The sequence below is a fragment of the Nilaparvata lugens genome, chromosome 10 (genome assembly GCF_014356525.2).
Source record: "Nilaparvata lugens isolate BPH chromosome 10, ASM1435652v1, whole genome shotgun sequence".
In the NCBI taxonomy this organism is placed as follows: domain Eukaryota; kingdom Metazoa; phylum Arthropoda; class Insecta; order Hemiptera; family Delphacidae; genus Nilaparvata; species Nilaparvata lugens.
Window position 1 is genome coordinate 25,112,924 of NC_052513.1, and position 19,776 is coordinate 25,132,699.

A 19,776-nucleotide genomic window follows, 5' to 3' on the forward strand; every position below is an offset into this window, starting at 1 on the left:
GAAGAGACTGAATGAGAAAGAGAAAGAGAGAGTGAGGGAGGAACCGAGAAAGAGTGAGAGAGTGAGAAAGGAACCGAGAAAGAAGGGGTGAGAGTTTGAATGACAGGCCGCAAACTTGAAATGCGTTTAGTGTTGTGGGTGAAACTTGTCACTCAAACTACACGTCAGTGAATATATAACTGAATAAATCGTCGTAGTGGTCGGATTCTACTAGTACTTATTATCAGTATGACCACAGAATAGATAATTATTGGTTTGATAATAGAAAATAAATCAATGAGAAAGGGTAAAGTTGACAGTACACAGTAATACAGAAACATAGGCCTGGGGAGGATAAATAGAATATGAAAAAGAAGAAGTTGATGATGATGCAGAAAAAGCTAAAAAAGAGGAGGTGATTGGTAGAAGGGATGAAGAGATAAGAGAAGAAGAAATATAGTTGAAACAACAAACCGTGTGGACTAGTGATATCCGTCACCTGCCAACACGTACTTTTCTCATGTCTCTTTCATCTCTTCTATCACCTCCTCTTCCTCACTCACTCATTCTCTTTCTTCCTCTCCCACGCAGCGTCTTCGTCCACCAATCAAAATAGAAACAGTGGCGACCGACGGCAGCTGTTTGAAATTAATATTATTCTCATCCTTGAATAATTGGGATGCTATAATTATAGCAACAAAAACAGTCATAATTCAACTCGGAGTATAGACTGACACAAAGTTAGTTGATGCCGGATGAATTTAGCTCACTCAAATCTCCCACTGCATCATTGGTTGTGATTACGAAAGTTTATCATAATTCTATAGCTCTCTACTGACACTGATACAGATACAGAGTACAGTATTCAAGACAGTTGTCAGGAAGGTACTGGAATCCAAAATGAAAACATAACTTCCTTTCTCAATACTCTAATATCTAATAATATCTTGAAAGTTTCATTATCTAACTAATTACTTGCTCTAATATCTTGCTACTTTTTATTATCTTACTCAAACTTTTCCTTCTAATGCTTCTACTTCTCATGTTTTCATCTACTTGCAGCTTTGTGTTGCCTAGCATATGGCACCACACAGTCCATCAATTCATTTCCACCAGGAATTTCTCAATTTTGATGGTCAGAAGCCAGATATACACTTGTCACACGAAAGGAAAAACGAATACAAAGAATATCTCGAAGAAAAAAAAAGGAAAGGGAGGACAAGGAGGTGGCGGAAGAGGAGTGGGAAACGAAAGGAGAAGTCTCTTGTTAGCATTCGGCATTCCCAACAGAATCGGTCCAATCCATCAACCCGGTGTCACACCATCGACATTCTTCACATCTTTTTCTTGTCCAGAGCAGAAGACAGCTTTGTTGACTCTTGGCAGAATATTTCTTCTTCCTTTTATTCTTCGAAATGAAACAAAAAGCTATGTTTTCATTATTTGTAAAGAACTTGAAAGACTTTTTTCACGGTTCACTCGATTCCATTTAGGACGGTACCTGTCAAAATATCTTCAGAAAGGAACAGGACATCACATTCGTCACGTTGTGCCATATTTCTGACTTTTTAACAACAATATCTCCTACAGGACTGCAGTATTGTTGTAGGGACAATATGGATTGGTTCTGAAGTTCCAACTGAAGTGAATATCACTGTTATCACCCATTACAAATCATTAATCTTCCAACATTTAATGTCAATATCACTTAGTTTATGTAGTTATTAATCAATGCAATGAGAAAATTGACCGTACATCTGAATATTCATAATACACACTTAGTTCTAATTTACATCACTATAAAATCAACATTTTGAAGCTATACCTAGAAATTCTACATACTGTATCCATACTATGTCATCAATTCCGAAAGTAATCAGATACGAATCGAATAGTACGTATATCATATTCACTGCAATAAAAATTCAATATCGAGCACCATTCGAATGCTGAATTCGAATTCATATTCGTGACCAATTCATCGACAACAGATTTTAAAATTGAGAAATATATCCTCCTCACCATATCACAACCTTCCACTCACAATAATATACGACAGGCCATTACTTAACGGCATACATTACACGGTTCCATGTTACATTATCGACTACTGCACATATAATATGTGATATGTTGTAACATAGTTAACACGTTAATTTCTCGTAAATCCTCGTATGTCCTGAGCGTGTTTCACACATGTTCCCCTCCAGATTCCACACATGCTAAATGACATATGTCCATCCATCTAAATTTCCCCTTACCTAATCCAGTAGTAGTGTACACTGCTCTAGTAAAATCACTTCAACTCTCTCCCTCTAGGATTTGACCAGTCTATATTAAGTTGGGTAATCTTTCTTCCCCCTTTCACCTTACTATCTTTCTCTCTCTCTGTATTCATCAATCAATCGTTCTCTCTCGCCATCTCCCCCAACATTCATATTATCACCACTAAATTCATGTAAATATCAATCCTTATATGGTGAGCTAGTAACACTATATACACTATGTGCCTAATCGTTGTATCATGCGTTACAATTATTACTCTGTAACGTCATGTGTATGATATAGTGCAAGCTTTATGAGTCTAGGCTACAGTGTACGAGGATTATTAATTAATAGAATAATTTTCATAGTATTATGCAGCGTGTATGTTGAGTCTAGTTGATAGGGTAATGTTTAAACTTCTAACAGTTAGTTACATTGTAAATTATTCAGTATCGTTCACCAAATGGTAGTAGGCTCAGTTTCAATTGCAGTGATTACTAAAAGGAATCATAACGCCTAATGACTAACAATATTATCCTGGTCGACTACGTCATTAATCAATCGGAAGATAAATGTATTCGAATACAGTATTAGTCTAGATGACGTTAGTCTCCATGACTATGGAATCTATTAAAGAATTATCAGTAAATAGAAAATTCTCAGAAATCATTCAGTTTTAAAACATTCATAATAGAAGACCGAAATAGGAATAATTCAGGTAGAAATCTATCACTATTCCGGTTTAAACCATTCACAATACAATGAATAGGTAAACACAGTTTGACTGACAGTAGCCCAACTGGCTGTGACTAATTTGAAAATAGAAACCTGGAAATACCCTACGGAAATAACTCAGTTATTGGAATCATGAGAACCCACTTCAAAATGGGACTAATCTCGGAAAAACCCAACTAAACAGAATACTGAATCATACAGGCCATATTTGTAGTCTTTGTGTGACCAGGTCAATGAACTAGGTACAAGAAAAATTCTAGAAAATTAACAGTCCATACATTTCAATCTACTATTGGAGTAATGACTCCTAAATACCTATTTAGTGTTTGAACTAAGTTGGAGAAAAATAAAACTCTTAACAAAATCAAAGAATGTTTTCGAGTAGCCAAGAAATTATATCTACATGACATATTCAATTCGTTCAAGTCCTAATGTTTTTCATCGAACTTCCGAACAAGAAAATTGAGAAAAAGTAGGATCTGACATAGAATTATAGTACGGGACTCATGCAAAGTCCCGTAAACGGAGTGAATTTATTAAGACCGTCAACTAAGTCCGTGAACAAGTTACTAACTTAGAAACAAGTGTAGATTCACTCTTCCAAAAGAATTGATCTATAGTTCAGATCAATTTTTTGTACAACAGCCGATGGATGAAAGAGTAAATTATAACTGTAATACCATAGCGAACAAAAGAGTTATTTAGATTGAAGAGAATTCTCAGCAGAACTCTCTTCAATAATAATACTGTAATTCAGTTCTACTTCTCATATTATCACTGCATAGGCTTTCAACAATACAGTAGGCATAAACGCTTGATAGATTGTAAAATCTTTTACAAATTCTCTTTTATTTTCTTAACTCTTCTGAAAATCTTTCTGGAATCATTATGTCTCTTCAAGGGAGACCATAGTGGATATTTCAAAGTTTTTTGAACAGACAATGTAGTCTTTAATTTTTTGATCGGCTAATAACTGCGTTTTACTTTAGATTACATCACTGTGAAAAACCTAAAGACTTAAATGAATTATTTTATGAGGAGAGTATTCACCGACTAGCGTTGTCTCTATCGCTTGAAACCATAAAATAAAACAATCTTAAAAGCTTTCGTTTTTCAATCATATAGTTTTCTCTGCTTGAAACTTAGATCCCTTGGTACGAAGTGAAAAGCATATAACTATTAGCAACTTCTCAAGACATGACGGAAAATCTCCTACTTTTTAACAATAATCACAAATACAATGTTATTCATTTCGAATAGAAAAAATATTTAAAAAAAGTTTCAAACTTACCAGTGTGATACTGAACGACAGTAGCGACTCTGGCCGCCAGCTTGGCAACCAAACTTTCCAACTTTTTTCCGGAAATCACACACTCCAAACTGTCACACAGGGTCATCGGTACTGTTTCACAGTTTCCAAACAATATTTCACAGTTCCCTCACAACAAGCGATGAGTTTCCCGGCTCCCAATATAACATAATAAACAATTATTCAAGTTTCAAGTTTTTTCCCCCAACTATCACTTAGAACAAGAAGCCGCCTGATAACACCTGCTCCCTAGCGGAGGAAACTTGTACTACGGATAAAAACACTAGACACGTGTGGTTTTGGGGGAGTGGGGGAACACGCGGGAACAATACGGGGGAAATCTAGTAGGTAATGTTTGAGATAACCAATAACCAGTAGAACTTTTAAGAAGCAGGGTCTCTACTACGTAGTTAGATCAAGTCGAATGCGAGAGAGCACGAACGATGTTCACCCTAGCAAGGCTGAAGGTCAACTGACTCGAGCGAGCTTGGTAGGGCCTGGTTGGTTGGGCGAGGGGGGAAGTGGTGGAGGGAGACGGTCGCTCATCCCTACGCACTCACACGCACACTACACGCGTGCGCGCCAACACACTCACAAGCCCTCTGGCTAGTGTACGTCCTACCTTTAGCCCTCAGCCCTTCTACAATCACATACACTCACACATATACAAAGGTGAGTGAGTGAGTGAGTGACTGATCATAGTATGTAGTAATGTCCTCTACTCACTCACCCTCCTACTACACTATGTACAATGTTTGTCTGTATTGTAACTGAAGTATATCTGTACTGCACAATGTATCCTGTTCATTTGATGTGTGGACAGAGTATAGATGATCATAATGTATATGGATAGGGTTGTAAATTTATGTACAGTGAGTATGATTGTTTGAGTTTGGATATTGGATAGTATACTATGATTGTACACACGTGCCTGATACATGTCGAGTACATCAATAAATTGAAATACTCAGATAATAAACTCATATGACCATACTGAACCAATTAAATTGGGATCAAATAATTGAAGATAGTGTTGGTTAACGTTGTAATAGAAACTGAACTTGCTATAGAAACGTATGAATTTTCAGTATTGGGTATATTTGATTTAATGTATTGTCATGAAATACAAATTATTTGACTTATCAAGTGAAGCAATTTGGAGTCATTGATCCAGAAGTATCAATCAAAATGAAATGTATCATCACAATGAAAAATCGGTTCTATCAATAAGTAAAACAAACTCATACAATGCCATGTAATTTTGTAAAAGTTGATGATAAAAATTCACATCAAAGCCCAGTCAAAACCAAATGAAGCCTTGAGCGTATAGTTTGATGTGTCTGTGAATCACCCACATCCCCACATTAACTCATGCACCCGCGCACACAAGCAACCCAACAGGCCATCATTGTATTGGCGCGGGGCGATGATGTATTGATGTATCATGCATGCCTCATTGTCACGGCGCATCTATTTATATCCCGGCAAGAATAGAAAAACGTCCATCATCCCTCATCAACCATAAATTTTCAGATCGAAATAAAGTGTGGTTGTCAGTTGGCCGAGCGGCAGCTGACTAGTCATATAAGTCACTATTATGACTATAAATTCGGCTATAGTGTCAGGCTCACTATAACTATGACTATTATGCACTTTGTTAAACTATAACTATAACTACAGAGTGACTATGTCTGGGTTGGGTTTCCTATTGACGAGGAATTGATCCTCTAAAGTTTAGTACTGTCAGGAAGTGGCTTCTGATTTATTGCTGAGTATTAAACTTATCATGGATAGTTTTTGAAAAGGTTGTAGTGTTGTGGTGAGGGTGGACTCTTTCAGATGAGTCAGATAGTCGAATGTGTGTTGGAGATAAATAAAAGATGAAATGATTTAATGTGTTGTTGATGAATATAAGAATACGAAGTAGTATAGATAAAACAAACTTTGTCACCTTCGGTCTGTTTATGATTCAAGACTCGAGGTAGGTGTAATTGGAGAGCTTTGAATGTACAACCCATGGTATGAGGAAGTATCTATCAGTCTTACCATTGTTTTGAATCAATTCGAAATAAATAGGAAAACTAAAGATCTGTTGAATTCTGTATGGAATAATGTTATATCAACTGTATCTTTTTGTATTCAAGTAGTATCGCCACTCGAAAATCGATGACTCCTGAGTAGAATGAGCGAACTTCGAGGGTAGAACTTCACAGTAAATTGATTAAAAAGCATATATCCAGTTTATTCAGGCGGGCCATATTTCACATTACATCGGGCACAACGTTTTCATGTTTTATGAGTCGGCAGAATTTTAGCACTCCCAAGTTATTATCCTCCATCTTTCTAGCTACCCTTTCTTCAATGTTCTCTTTTCGTGACTTTCTATCACTCAATGTCTCCCACTCATACCCACCAAATCCACTTTCTCTTAAGATATCAGTCTTCAAATGATGATATACCGTGTTCTTCTCTTTCCAGACTTTCAATGCATATTTTACCTACACCTTTTCAAATATGATTTTCTTTTAATTTAGTCGGGGACTTCTTTTTCATTTTTGTCATTCTTATCTTCTTCAATTTTCTTCTCGTCGTCTTACTTTTCTTTCTTCGTATCTTACTCCTTTTCCTTAAGTCCTTGAATCTCCTCTTCTCATTCCCAGGAGGGAACTTTCCGTTCTTAAAATTTGTGGTGGCTACTTTATAAGAATAGCATCAGCGTATGAAAAGTTAAATGCGCATGTCCGAAGCGCAAAGTCAGAACGCTCCAATGTGTGATTCCAAGAATGATTCCAATTGAATTATGAAGTTATATTAATTCATTTATTTAATTTCGTTTCTCCCAATCACAACATCAAACTGATGATTGGGAGAAACTCAACTGGATAAACCCAAAATTGTTTCTCTCTCTAATTTCAAAATAAAATAGTCTAAATGAGGCTATGCTACACTTTTCATTAAGACTACTTAAGTATACATTGTACTGAAAATTTTCAATCTGTATGGATCGGAAAGGTAAAATGCATTAGAAAATATTAGAATATTGTAGTGGTATGTAATAGTTGTGTATTGTGTGGTGTTCACAAGGAGGACCTTCATCATCATCATCATCATCATTTTCTTCTTCTACATTCCTTCCCTCACTGTTATCCTGTTACTCGTTCTTCTTTTGCTACTGATTTTCCACCCAACTTACTTTACTTTTCCATCCTTATCTCACATCCTAATTTTCCTTCATCATCAAACTCTTCATTCACTTCTTTTATTACATGACGATCTCTCTCTCCGCCACAAGTCACCCCCATACGTTTCTAATGCAGCGCATGTGTTTCAAGACGATTGACTGGCGAGGAAATGAAAGGGAACACCATCGTGAGATCCACTTTTACAGCCAGCTTCCCTTATAAATGACACAACACTTTCCATTGAACTATGCTGACAGTCTGGAGTAGCAAGTAACGCTTCTATATTTTACATCCATCCTACCCGAAACGAATCAGCATCAGTCCTTTACAATTCACAGTACAAGTACATTGACTGTACTTTCCACATCATACTGGAGCTCCTCCTTAAAACATCAATACCACTACCACTTCACACTATCACCACACACGCACACACACACACACACACACACACACACACATGTTTTTCTTCCTTCCCTTCTGAACTTTATTCCTCCCCTCTACACACGAACACATCTAGACTATGTGTCAATAAAAGTCATAAATACATCAGACTCCTGCAATAAATCTATATTATTGCCATTCGCCATCACAAAAGAGTCGCCCGAATAAATAGCGCTAAATTTTCTATGTCGGTTCTTTGGACTGAACTTTAAACACGTACGGGGTTCTTTCTTTCTTTCTGTGCGAAACCAGTCCTCTCTATTGTGTCGGTCCCGCTGGCGGAATAAAAACTGAAGATAAACTCTCCGAAAACGTAGCAAACTGAAAATCAAATTAGTCAGCGCCCATAAGTCAAGCAGTGCCCCATTGTTAGTGACGTGACTCAGTGTCGTTACGTGTATGACTTTCAATCGAACTGATTTCAATTTATGGCCAGTCGTCAGTAGAGAGATTGAACGATACAGTTATGCTTCGATGGAGATCATTTTTCTGTACGACGTGAAATAATGGGTGATAATTTTTGAAGTATTCTCTACATAAATTCGGAAAAGTCAAGACCTTTTCAACAAATGGATGAGCATTCATTATGTTGTGAATTCAAGTAGTTTTTCTTGTAGGCTATATTTTTGTACCAACAAAATTGAATTCAATTATTGCAGAAGACCAAAATTATAGAATTTTTAAAGGGTAATGAATGGAGTGAATGAATTCAATTCGAATAGATGAATTATGATTAAAGTTCACAAATCATATTATTACTCATATTGAAATTCACCTTGATACATACTGTATTCATCAAAATATTAAAAAATACATAAAGGTAATGCATAAGAATACACAGAGCATTTATTGAGAATATTATTATAAAGTAATGTGATTATAACTTCATCATTCAACAAATTAAGGATCATCTAACGAGCTTGATGCAGTAACCAAACCCAAAAACCTCGCCACTTCCACCCCTCTCTACGCAGTAAGTGAGCGCCTAAAAGCGGAAATAAATTCACGGATCTCTGAAAAAAGGTCGGGCAAAGAACTCTTTCAGTTGGTCTCCAGCACTCTTCTCTCTTCCCTTTCCTTTCTCTTATCCTTCTTGTCCACATCTTAGCTCCACCACACTCTCTCTCAGTCCCTATTTTCCTACAATCTTCCTTCTTTTCTCTCGTATTCTTGCATCACATAATTATTTAGTTTCTCTCTATCATCCTTCTTCCCTTCTTTATCATCTAGTCCTGCAAAATTCAAAGTCATCAATTGATTTTCCAGTTGATCCTTTTTCAATCCATTTCTGATATTCATCACTACATCACCAACATCGTCTTCTCTTCTTTTCCTCGTTCATCTCTTTCTCTTCTTCAGCTGTTCTCATAATTGTCTACTCTATTCTGTCCCAACACTTTATCATGTATTCCTCCATCCTATTTTTTTAGTTCGTTTCTCCCACCTACATTTATCCCCTCAATTGTCCTTGTTCACTATATTCCCTTTTTTTCTTGTTCTCTATTTTTGCACCCTAGTTCTTCACCCCAATTGTCCTTGTCTACTTTATTCTCTTGTTCTTCCACTGAATTCCTTTCCTGTGATATCATTTTGACCTGCTACACCACATACTTCCACTTGGTCTCTCACATCCTCTTATGAGAATAAAAATATTCATATTTGCTCATTTCCTGATTCACCATAAATACCTTTCGTAGTTGGTCTCTATTACTCTTCTATTACCACTCTGTCTTTCAATCCTGGTTTTTCTTTTTCGGCATTTATCCTCTTTCTCTCGTCCTCCACTTTTTCATTCGATCTCATACACTTTTCTTTTCCTCCTCTTCTTCTTCTCCTCGTTCTCCATTCTTTCATTCAACCTCATCACCCTTTCTTCCTCCTTACTCTCTCTTCCTCCTCCTCCTCACTCTCTCTTGGTCCTCCTCTTGCTCGAGTCACAGCTGCTGCCGATGTCGATTAGTCACAAGGAAGGAAGGCCATCAGCCTTGGCCGTTTCAAATGATAGGCAGTGGCAGCAAGACCGGCGAAAAACTATATTGTCACTAGACAGATGCGACATAACTCACTCAAACTTTGACAGGGCCAAATTGTCTCGGCCCATTAAAATTATTAATTACGGGCCCAGAGTCCGTCGCGTCGCGAGCCCGGGCGCGTTTCTTTTGTGCTGAACATGCACCAAGATTAATGCCCCTAAACACTGTTTAAGGATTATTTATAGATCGCGCACAGTCTGCCATTGCCGAGCTGCACGTATAAATCATCAAAGTCTCCTGCATCTCCCTTCAATTCTGGCCCCCTCCTCACCTCACCACCATCACCCCAACCCACCCTTCAATCGCTTATCATCGACAACACGCTCTTTATTCTGCTCTGCGACGGCTACCACTGCAAACCGACAAGCAACTCCGCGATATGACCGATTAATTTTTTCTGCACACTCTCCTTCACTCTTGCTCCTGTTCTACTTGGGTTCCTCTTTCTCATTCTACTTGTGTGGTGTTACCTAGCCACCTCAACGACGAATTTTCTCCAACAATGAAGAACGGTGTTAACTGGAGAGAAGGCTGCTAAATACTGTAGGTCTACTTCACATAAACCAGAGGTGTTGAAGCATGTTTGTAACTTTTAAATTCGTGATATTTTTGATATTCTAGTGTTTTATTATCACCTTGATCAGGGCACAGGATTCTGTGCGATATCTGAAATCTTTATATTCTAAAATATATGAAATTGATAGACAAAAATAATGTCAAGCCTCAATTGGGTTCCATCGACATGATAAATATACACAACAAATAACTTTCCTGAACTGTATGCTGACCTGTAGGCTACGAGTAGTAAGCTCAGCTGTAGTACCCGAGCCCAGCGTTCCTTGGTTTTTTTTTTAATTAGAAACTGGAAAATATTGAGGATTCTCAGATTAACTTATAAATTTAAAAACTGGTTCAATCTTGAACTGGAATTCAAATTATTCCATCTGATCCGGTATTCTTATTTATTAATAATAATAATAATATCGAGTGACCTGGCTGGCTCAGGTCTGGTGTCAGAGTTTTCAGGTCGCAACTGATCAATTTCAGGGCCTCTGACATGACTTAACGACAGCTTTTTAGGCAGCCGTGACCATCCGAAACACGGGAGTGGCCCGAGATAAATATCTTATAATTCTTATTTATTGAAGAATATCTATGAAATTGATTTTTCCCACAAATTCCATGTGAATAACATTCTTGAAATGAACGGAAACTGCGAGAGAAACCATTTGGAGTGCAGATGCTTGAAAGCAAGAATTTTAACTTCTTCCTTTCAACTCTCCAATCATATCAACGACGGAAGCTGAACAAAAAAATGAATAAATAAATATAATGTTCAAACAAACTGCTCATATAAATTGGAACATATTTACATTTACGAAACTTTTTTATTTGTTTGTGCCATTTGCTTAATATTGGAGTTTTGATGAATTCAATTTGAATAATTTTGGGAAATCACACATAGGCCTCGAAGAATAAATGTAAGCTTGAAGCTATTGGAAGAGAGAGGCTCACAAAACAAATAATGCGAACTGCGTCGATACGCAGCGAGAAAGAGAGAGCGAAATAAAACGTGAAAAATGGGACGAATTGAGGGTTGGTAGGAAGTGGATAACAGATTTGAGAGAACAGCTCGATTCGCACAAGAAAAACAAGAAAAATAACAATGGCGAAGGAAGAAACGCATTGCAACTGGGCGTAAAGGCAACAAATCACTCAAACACACACGAAAAAATGGGGAGAGAAACGATAATAAACAAAGAAAGAGCGAATGAGTCAGTCATAAAATACGTCAGACGGAGTCATATCCTGACGAATGATCGGGACGTCCATCTTCGAAAATGCCTCAATGTCCCAAGGGTTGCTGACTCCACTCCTCCCTCTCCCTTCTCTCTTTTATCTTCTCTTCCTCCTTTTCCGCTCGTTCTAGAAAAATCTAGAACGTATATCGAAAAAGAGATGAAGGGTCGCCCGCTACTAGCAAGGTTATATTATGCTCTGTATCTTGATTTATAGAGCAATAAAGTATTGTAATTAAACGTAACTTTCACCCCCTCCCAGCCCCATCACTGTTGTTTCCTTAGGACAACGCGTCACACTGCGGAGCCTACGCTGCTGAGTAACATAATATCTATAAATCTATTTCCCCTTGACACCCTTATCCCGTGAGACATATATAAGGGTGAATGAGTGTGTGGGAGGGTGAATACTGTCCTTGCTTGACGAGAGAAAACGCTCCATTATTTCTTTAAACATTTCTAAAAACCCTTCTCCGAAAATACTATAATAATTTTTTTATAAGGGCTTTTGATACCCTTGGTCTACAAGACACATCACTAATGTATCAGTGAAACTACATTCCAATACAAAAAAAAAATATTGTTTTGGATAGGCTATTGGAGATTAAAGCTCAATCAGGAAGAAACAACAAAAAAATGACTAGTGTAATATTATGATACTTCAGTTCTATGTTCATTATTGTATCAGACCCGAATAGATTCTAATTTGTTCCAGAGAACAAAAACGTACATGAATATCACACACTGGAAATCAGTGCACTTGTTCAAAATGTAGCCCAAAAAAAAATTATATAGTAGCCCTAAATACTTATGGAATGAATCAGAGACTTCCAGAAAGAGTTGGATGATTATTTATTCAAAAAGTTACAATGAGAAAATAATCAAATCCGTTTGTTAGTAATAAGGTTAGAGCTATCCAATCACTATTTAAAGTACTGTTCAATTACCATTCTGCAGTAAATTTTGAATTGATTTCATGTTAATAATTACTATTCATCAGTATTTTCCAATCAAGTGTATCAATTCCTTTGGCTCTTCTTATTTCATTTATTTTTTCTTTGACGTTTGTTACAACACTTTGTGTTTTATGGCAATAGAGAATTATTATTGATGGATTACGAGCACAGTTCTAACAGCTATTAATTTATATTACTATCATTACTACCAATTAGATACTGCTCAATTTCGCTATAGTAATATCGTGAGAATCATGAATTCAACAAAATTCTGGGTGAAGATTGGCAACCAAACTCTGTTGCCACAAAATAGGAGCGTTTAATAATAAACCTCCGGGACAGATAAACGCTCTCAATCACTCACCCCCCCCCCCTAGCACTTAACTCACTCACTCTCTCACACTCTCTCATTCTCGTGTTGAGTGAAAGATGGCAGGTGCAAGATGACATTGACGGACGGCCAAGGCACGGTCACTGTTTCAAGACAGACAAATGTTTGTCGCAAGACAGACACATATTTGTCGCAAGACAAATGCGTCCCTAGACACGGCGACGACTGTCTGTGACGAGCGATTCAACGACAAACTTATAAGCGCCAACCGCTCTTGAATTTCAGATGGCCCAAATTAGACAGGTATTCATTTCCGAGAAGCTATTGGTGGGATTGACTTTCAAAAGCTGGATGGTAACTTTTATTGTACGATAGAAAACATGTTCACTCTTATTTGAAATGTATCAGGAATGTAGAAAAAGAGTTTCAATCTTTAATCACAAGTTGATTAATCACTTTCTTATTGTGTTATTTTCTATAATATATTTATTATTCATTTTATTTAAAATGCAAATGACACTAATGTAATAACATTGGCAGATAAAATAATAAGGTAGTCCTAATTTATAGGTGACAAAGTCCAAGAAAATAGATATAAATAAATAATATTTTTATGAATTGGTTAAACAGATACAGAGTGAGCCACTATTCCTAGTTTGTGTCATTGTTCAATATTATCATGAGATTCAATTATGTTGATAATGTTGATCCATGTAATGCGATTATAGCCTATCTATGACCTACTATGAATTTTAATAATTATTGAAGTCGTAACAATTCAATGCTTTGCCAACTGAGAACAGAAATTTCATACGAATTTTGTGATTGGAAGATAATTGAAGAAACTATCAACATTATTTTTTAGATTGTAATGATTCTCACACTTCTCAGATTTAAATTTGGAGACTTAATTGTTCACTCATCCAAGGTGTTGAATAAGAATTACAGAAATCCCTGATTATTATCAGATCAAAAGTTTTCAACAACATAGCAAACAATTACTTTCTCATCCCATAAATCTTCTCTTGTACCGATGAATAGTTGGAGCTCCTATCACTTATCTCATCCTCCACATGTTGAACGAAAATTTATGGAAAACAGCTTGTATTTTTCTCATCAAAGGATGTTAGTGTACAGAATTCACTCTGGAGTTTGTAATTTTTGAAAAAAAAACTGGCAAGAATCTGGGGCAGAAACTGGGGTGCTGAAATATAGACGATTACTGTTGAAGGTATATCTGGTTGCGTTTACGTTATTTTAGAGGGCGCCGAAATATTAATGTGAAGCGCCAGTAACAGACTGACATAAAACAGTCGCCATCTTGTGACTCTTGTCCAACTTACATCACTGATATATTTTTATGTTTATTGTTACATGTTTGAAGCCAACAACTATTCATGAAGATCACGCTGTTAACTTTTCGATTCCATATGAATATTATTGTGTTAATGTTAACATTGAATAATGAGCGATTCTTTCCTAATATAATATATATGATATAATATAATATAATATCGCCTGTTTTTTCTTTTCCGACTATTGTATTGTTCGCTCTATCTGATAAATAAATAAATAAAATAATAATGGGTGAAATATTAATAAGATGGGTATTTCTCCTTAGAACCACTACTTCTAGAAACTATCTTGGAATTAACAAAAAATAGCAATAGTAATATGAATTAATAAGTAATCATGTATTATAGATACACATTCACACTATCAACACTTCAAACCCTCTCAATACCAAAAGTTTTTTACCAGATCACTCCCATGTTATCGAATGGGCACGTTAACTGTCGGTCCCGGCTGAAGTATGACAGTCGTAAGGCCCATTGACGGCTTCAATTATATATTCAGGCGGTGGGACCTTCTCGCAAGGGACTCCCCACCAACAAAAGCCATACGAATCTACTTTTTTACTATCAACACTGCTCTGCTTGGAAAAAAATGAAAAAAGTATTTATTAGACGAAGTTAGGACTATCAAGTACTCTCTACCATTCAACCTTGAAGTGTTAGTGATGAGAAATGTTTGCAGATGATCTTCCTGGAAGTCACTAGGATTTTCTATTTGCTAAGACACTACTTCTGATAACAATGTATCGAAGTATACTAATGTTATATATGAAACCCACAAGATAAATAGGGATCATTCACACAATCGCTGCTGAGAAATGGAAGGCAACACAAAAGAAGAGAAATTGGAGTGATTTGTAGCGCCTAAAAAATAGACACATAACACACACATACATACAACATCGAAAAGGGTAACAGAAGTGAATCAAACTGATTCAGAGCTCCAGGTGTTATGTGTTTGAAACAAGATGAAACAGGAGGGGAGTATGAAATGTGGAGGACACTGAGGTATGGGGAAGGGGTAGGAGAGGTAAGAGCGGAACTTATGAAGAGGAAGGAAGAGGATGAAAAACATTGAGATGAAGACTGGAGACCGGAAGTGGACTTGTAAGGTGGAAATCCAATAGACAAATATATTCAGAAGTAGAATAAGTTTAACTATATGAGTCAGCGCAATAGGGAAGTGTAACAAAAAATATTAATTAATGAAAAAAATGATGCAAATATTAAGGTTATAAGATGGAAAAAATGAGGAAAAATAAGAACAACTTAGGATACGATTTAGAGATACGATGTAAAAAAAGTAAAACATTAAGATTATGATGATGAAGAGAGTAGTTGCGAGACGACATGGAGGAAATGAACCAGAGATCGGCTTATTGGAAGTAAGAGGAGCATCAGTATTATTCATAAATAAATAATGTAGATGAAAATACAAAGAAGAGGTTTAAAAAAGATAGGAGTAGAAAGGTCACAATCAACAGGATTAAAGATAGGAGTAGAAATCAACATAGAACAGAGAAATTCCAAAATATGAAGGTATAAATGAAGAGAGCAAGGAGAAGAATGAGAGGAAGCGTGCAGATGTAAGAAGGGGTGAGCGAATTCAGTGTCCCAACCAACTGCTCTCATCATGGGGAAGTTGATTGATTTGAGACACGGGCTCTTTCACGAAAGAAGGGTTCTGACAAGCGTCAGTCAATCATATTGCTCGATGGACACATTGCCCGAGCAAGAAGACGAAGAAGACGAAGAAGAATACACATGACTCGTGCTAGGTAGGGTCGTCCAGAATAGAAGGTGAAGAGAGGAGTAAGTGAGAGGGGTGAGCAAGACAATGAGAGTGCATTCACAAACACGAGTTCAAGTGTGGGACACACATCACCTGTCCTTCATTCTTCAATCGAAGTATGCTATGCCTGCCTGCTATGTTACACATTCATCAAAATCATTCGGCTTTTGTTGAGGGAGACAAAATCAACCCTCAGGTATACTCACACCCTCACACAGTACCACATGTGTTCTTCTTCTTCTTCTTCTTCTTCATCATCTTCTTCTTCTTCTTCTTTCTTCTTCTTCTTCTTCTTCTTCTCCATCTTCTTCTTCTTCTTCTTCTTCTCCATCTTCTTCTTCTTCTTCTCTTCTTCTTCTTCTTCTTCTTCTTCTTCTTCTTCTTCTTCTTCTTCTTCTTCTTCTCCATCTTCTTCTTCTTCTTCTTCTTCTTCTTCTTCTTCTTCTTCTGCTTCTTCTGCTTCTTTTGCTTCTTCTGCTTCTTCTTCTTCTTCTTCTTCTTCTTCTTTTCTTCTTCTTCTTCTTCTTCTTCTTCTTCTTCTTCTTCTTCTTCTTCTTCTGCTTCTTCTTCTCTTCTCTTCTTCTTCTTCTTCTTCTGCTTCTTCTTCTTCTTCTTCTCTTCTTAGTCTTCTTCTCTTCTTCTTCTCTTCTTCTTCTTCTTCTTCTTCTTCTTCTTCTTCTTCTTCTGCTTCTTCTGCTTCTTCTGTTTCTTCTTCTTCTCCTTCTGCTTCTTCTGCTTCTTCTGCTTCTTCTGCTTCTTCTGCTTCTTCTTCTTCTTCTTCTTTTCTTCTTCTTCTTCTTCTTCTTCTTCTTCTTCTTCTTCTTCTTCTTCTTCTTCTTCTCTTCTGCTTCTTATATGCTTCTTATATGCTTCTTCTTCTTCTTCGAGTTTTCCTTCTTGTGTTCATGCTCATGATTGTCTTCTCGTTTATTTTCATCTTCCTAGTATGTCTATTCGGACTCTACCTCTTCCGAATCGTATTACTCTACATTCTTCATCTTCCTTCTTCCTATTTTCCTTTCCATCTGTTCTTGTTTCCACTCTCGTTTCAAAGTTTTCTGTCTTTTCAACTTTATCTTTCACTGCACTAATTTTATCGTCCACTCCTCCATCACCAATATTCTACAACATTTTTCTTCTCCATGTCCCCTTGTTCTCTTCCACCTTTCCCACAACTATTTTCATTCTTCTCAGCTTCCTGAAATAGGTGAAGACCTCTTTCCCCTGCTTTTCTAATTGTTCCATCTTTATTATTCTCTTATGTTCACTTCTCATCCTCCTTCTCCTCATTTCCCTCATCATGATTCCCCTCTACACAATCTTATTTCCCATTTCCTGCTTCTTGCTCAACCTGTATTATTCTTTCTAATCTCCTACCTCTCCTCTTTTTGTCTGGACGACTTTTTTTCTCATATCCCAAAATTTAACTTTCTTCTGTTCCATTTCTCAAAATTTATCTCTCTCCTTTTCCATTTCTCCTCTCACACACTACTTCTCTTCTTCCGCATCACCATTTCATCTTTAATTTTCCTTCATCTTCTGTATTTCCTTTTCTGTTGCCATTTTTCCCTCCAGCTTCAACTTCTCCCTCCTAGGTCGTTCATTCCTCTTCTTGCACACCCCATGCATGATAGCCACCCACCACAGTGAGGTGACACACCATGTTGTTGTTGTGTCATCCTCGACACAATTGCACAACTGACACCGATATATGTCACCCATAGAGCCGCCACAAAGAACCTCTCCGGTCCAGGGCGGCGGCAGCTTACTCCTCAACCACTTCTGTCTTCTTCCAGATGAAATATATCGACACATCAGTTGCTCACAATGGGAACGTGGCTTTCACTCAGCCGACACGGATTTGTTGCGACACCCTGTAGGTTACCGGTTAGCACCCTGCCATTTGTTAGCAGGAAGTGATACTCATTTTTGGTGTAGTTTACAAATCGTTATTCACCTAGTTCAAAAATAGACCGTAGGTGACAAGATTCTAATGTGATTTTTTGGGTAGTTTACAAATCGTTATTCACCTAGTTCAAAAATAGACCGTAGGTGACAAGATTCAAATGTGATTTTTTGGGTAGTTTACAAATCGTTATTCACCTAGTTCAAAAATAGACCGTAGGTGATAAGATTCAAATGTGATTTTTTGGGTAGTTTACAAATCGTTATTCACCTAGTTCAAAAATAGACCATAGGTGACAAGATTCTAATGTGATTTTTTGGGTAGTTTACAAATCGTTATTCACCTAGTTCAAAAATAGACCGTAGGTGATAAGATTCAAATGTGATTTTTTGGGTAGTTTACAAATCGTTATTCACCTAGTTCAAAAATAGACCGTAGTGATAAGATTCAAATGTGATTTTTGGGTAGTTTACAAATCGTATTCACCTAGTTCAAAAATAGACCGTAGTGATAAGATTCAAATGTGATTTTTTGGGTAGTTTACAAATCGTTATTCACCTAGTTCAAAAATAGACCATAGGTGACAAGATTCTAATGTGATTTTTTGGGTAGTTTACAAATCGTTATTCACCTAGTTCAAAAATAGACCGTAGGTGACAAGATTCAAATGTGATTTTTGGGTAGTTTTCAAATTGAACAAACGCCATTCTCATAGTTTAGAAGAGACTATATAATAGTTGCAAAAATGTAATGTTGTAGTAATGCTTTGTGAGTTCTACGAAGGCATGGTAATATTACGAACTGTTATTTGAAAAGCTTAGTAGATGAAAACTTGTAGATTTTCTCCTTCTGGAGAATCTCAACTTTGTTGTATAATATAGTGGTGATTTATTGAGAGGTTGACTACATGATGCTGAATATGAGATTGATATTGTCTTTTTTCCTTCAGGGTTACTTTTCAATAAGAATAAAAATATAAATCTGGTACCCTTTTTATAATTATTTATTATTTAGTCGAGATTGATATTATTTCGATAAAGTTTGCCTATTGATAACATAAAACAAGTTTGAAACGTTTTCGAACTTAGAATCCATGAATTTGAACCATTTTTGTTCTCGATTCAAATTTCATTTAGTCTGAAGTAGTAATGATAATACATTTCATGAGTTAGCCTATCACGGTATAAAGAAATTGATCAATTATATTTCTCCAGACTTGAATATTTTGACTTTCAGATCAGTGGAAACCATGCTTTTTAATTCATGATACAGTCTAATGTGTAAGATAAGAGACAAGAAACCAAGACAAATCTTATGCAAAAACAGAAATACATTGTGAGGCTATACATTAATTTTCTCTTAAAGGACAAAATAAAAACGTTTGGCCAAGTGTTGCTAGAGGAAGAAGAATATTTTTCCACTTGACGTGCAGTAGTGAGGAATGATGATGGCCGTGTCCACAAGGAAGGGCAGAAGAATAAGAGGAAGAAGGAAAAGGGATAGAGGGAAAGCAGAGGCCCTAAGGGCCCGAAACAGTTGACATTTCATCAGGAATAATCATAATACAGAGACAGTCACAGTGAGCGTCTCAATTTTGTGCTGTCCCTAGCAACTGACAGGGGGACAGTTTTTCTACTCGGTCCAATCATATCGTTCCTTCTTCCTCTTCCTCCTCTTTTCGTCTTCTCTC

General features: G+C 36.7%; 1 protein-coding gene across 2 annotated transcripts in view; it reads right to left on the bottom strand.

The window, feature by feature from the left end:
- The window catches only part of LOC111044230 (protein tiptop-like), a 302,222-nt gene that overhangs the window by 43,448 nt on the left and 238,998 nt on the right, over positions 1–19,776 (bottom strand). Inside the window, exon 1 of one of the 2 annotated variants that reach the window (XM_039437030.1) lies at positions 4,271–4,761. The exons of the other annotated variant lie outside the window; for it this stretch is intronic. Coding sequence (XP_039292964.1) covers positions 4,271–4,376 — 106 coding nt within the window. The 5' untranslated portion in view covers positions 4,377–4,761. Of the gene's footprint in view, positions 1–4,270; positions 4,762–19,776 lie in introns of those variants that run through there. 2 annotated transcript variants of the gene reach the window in all.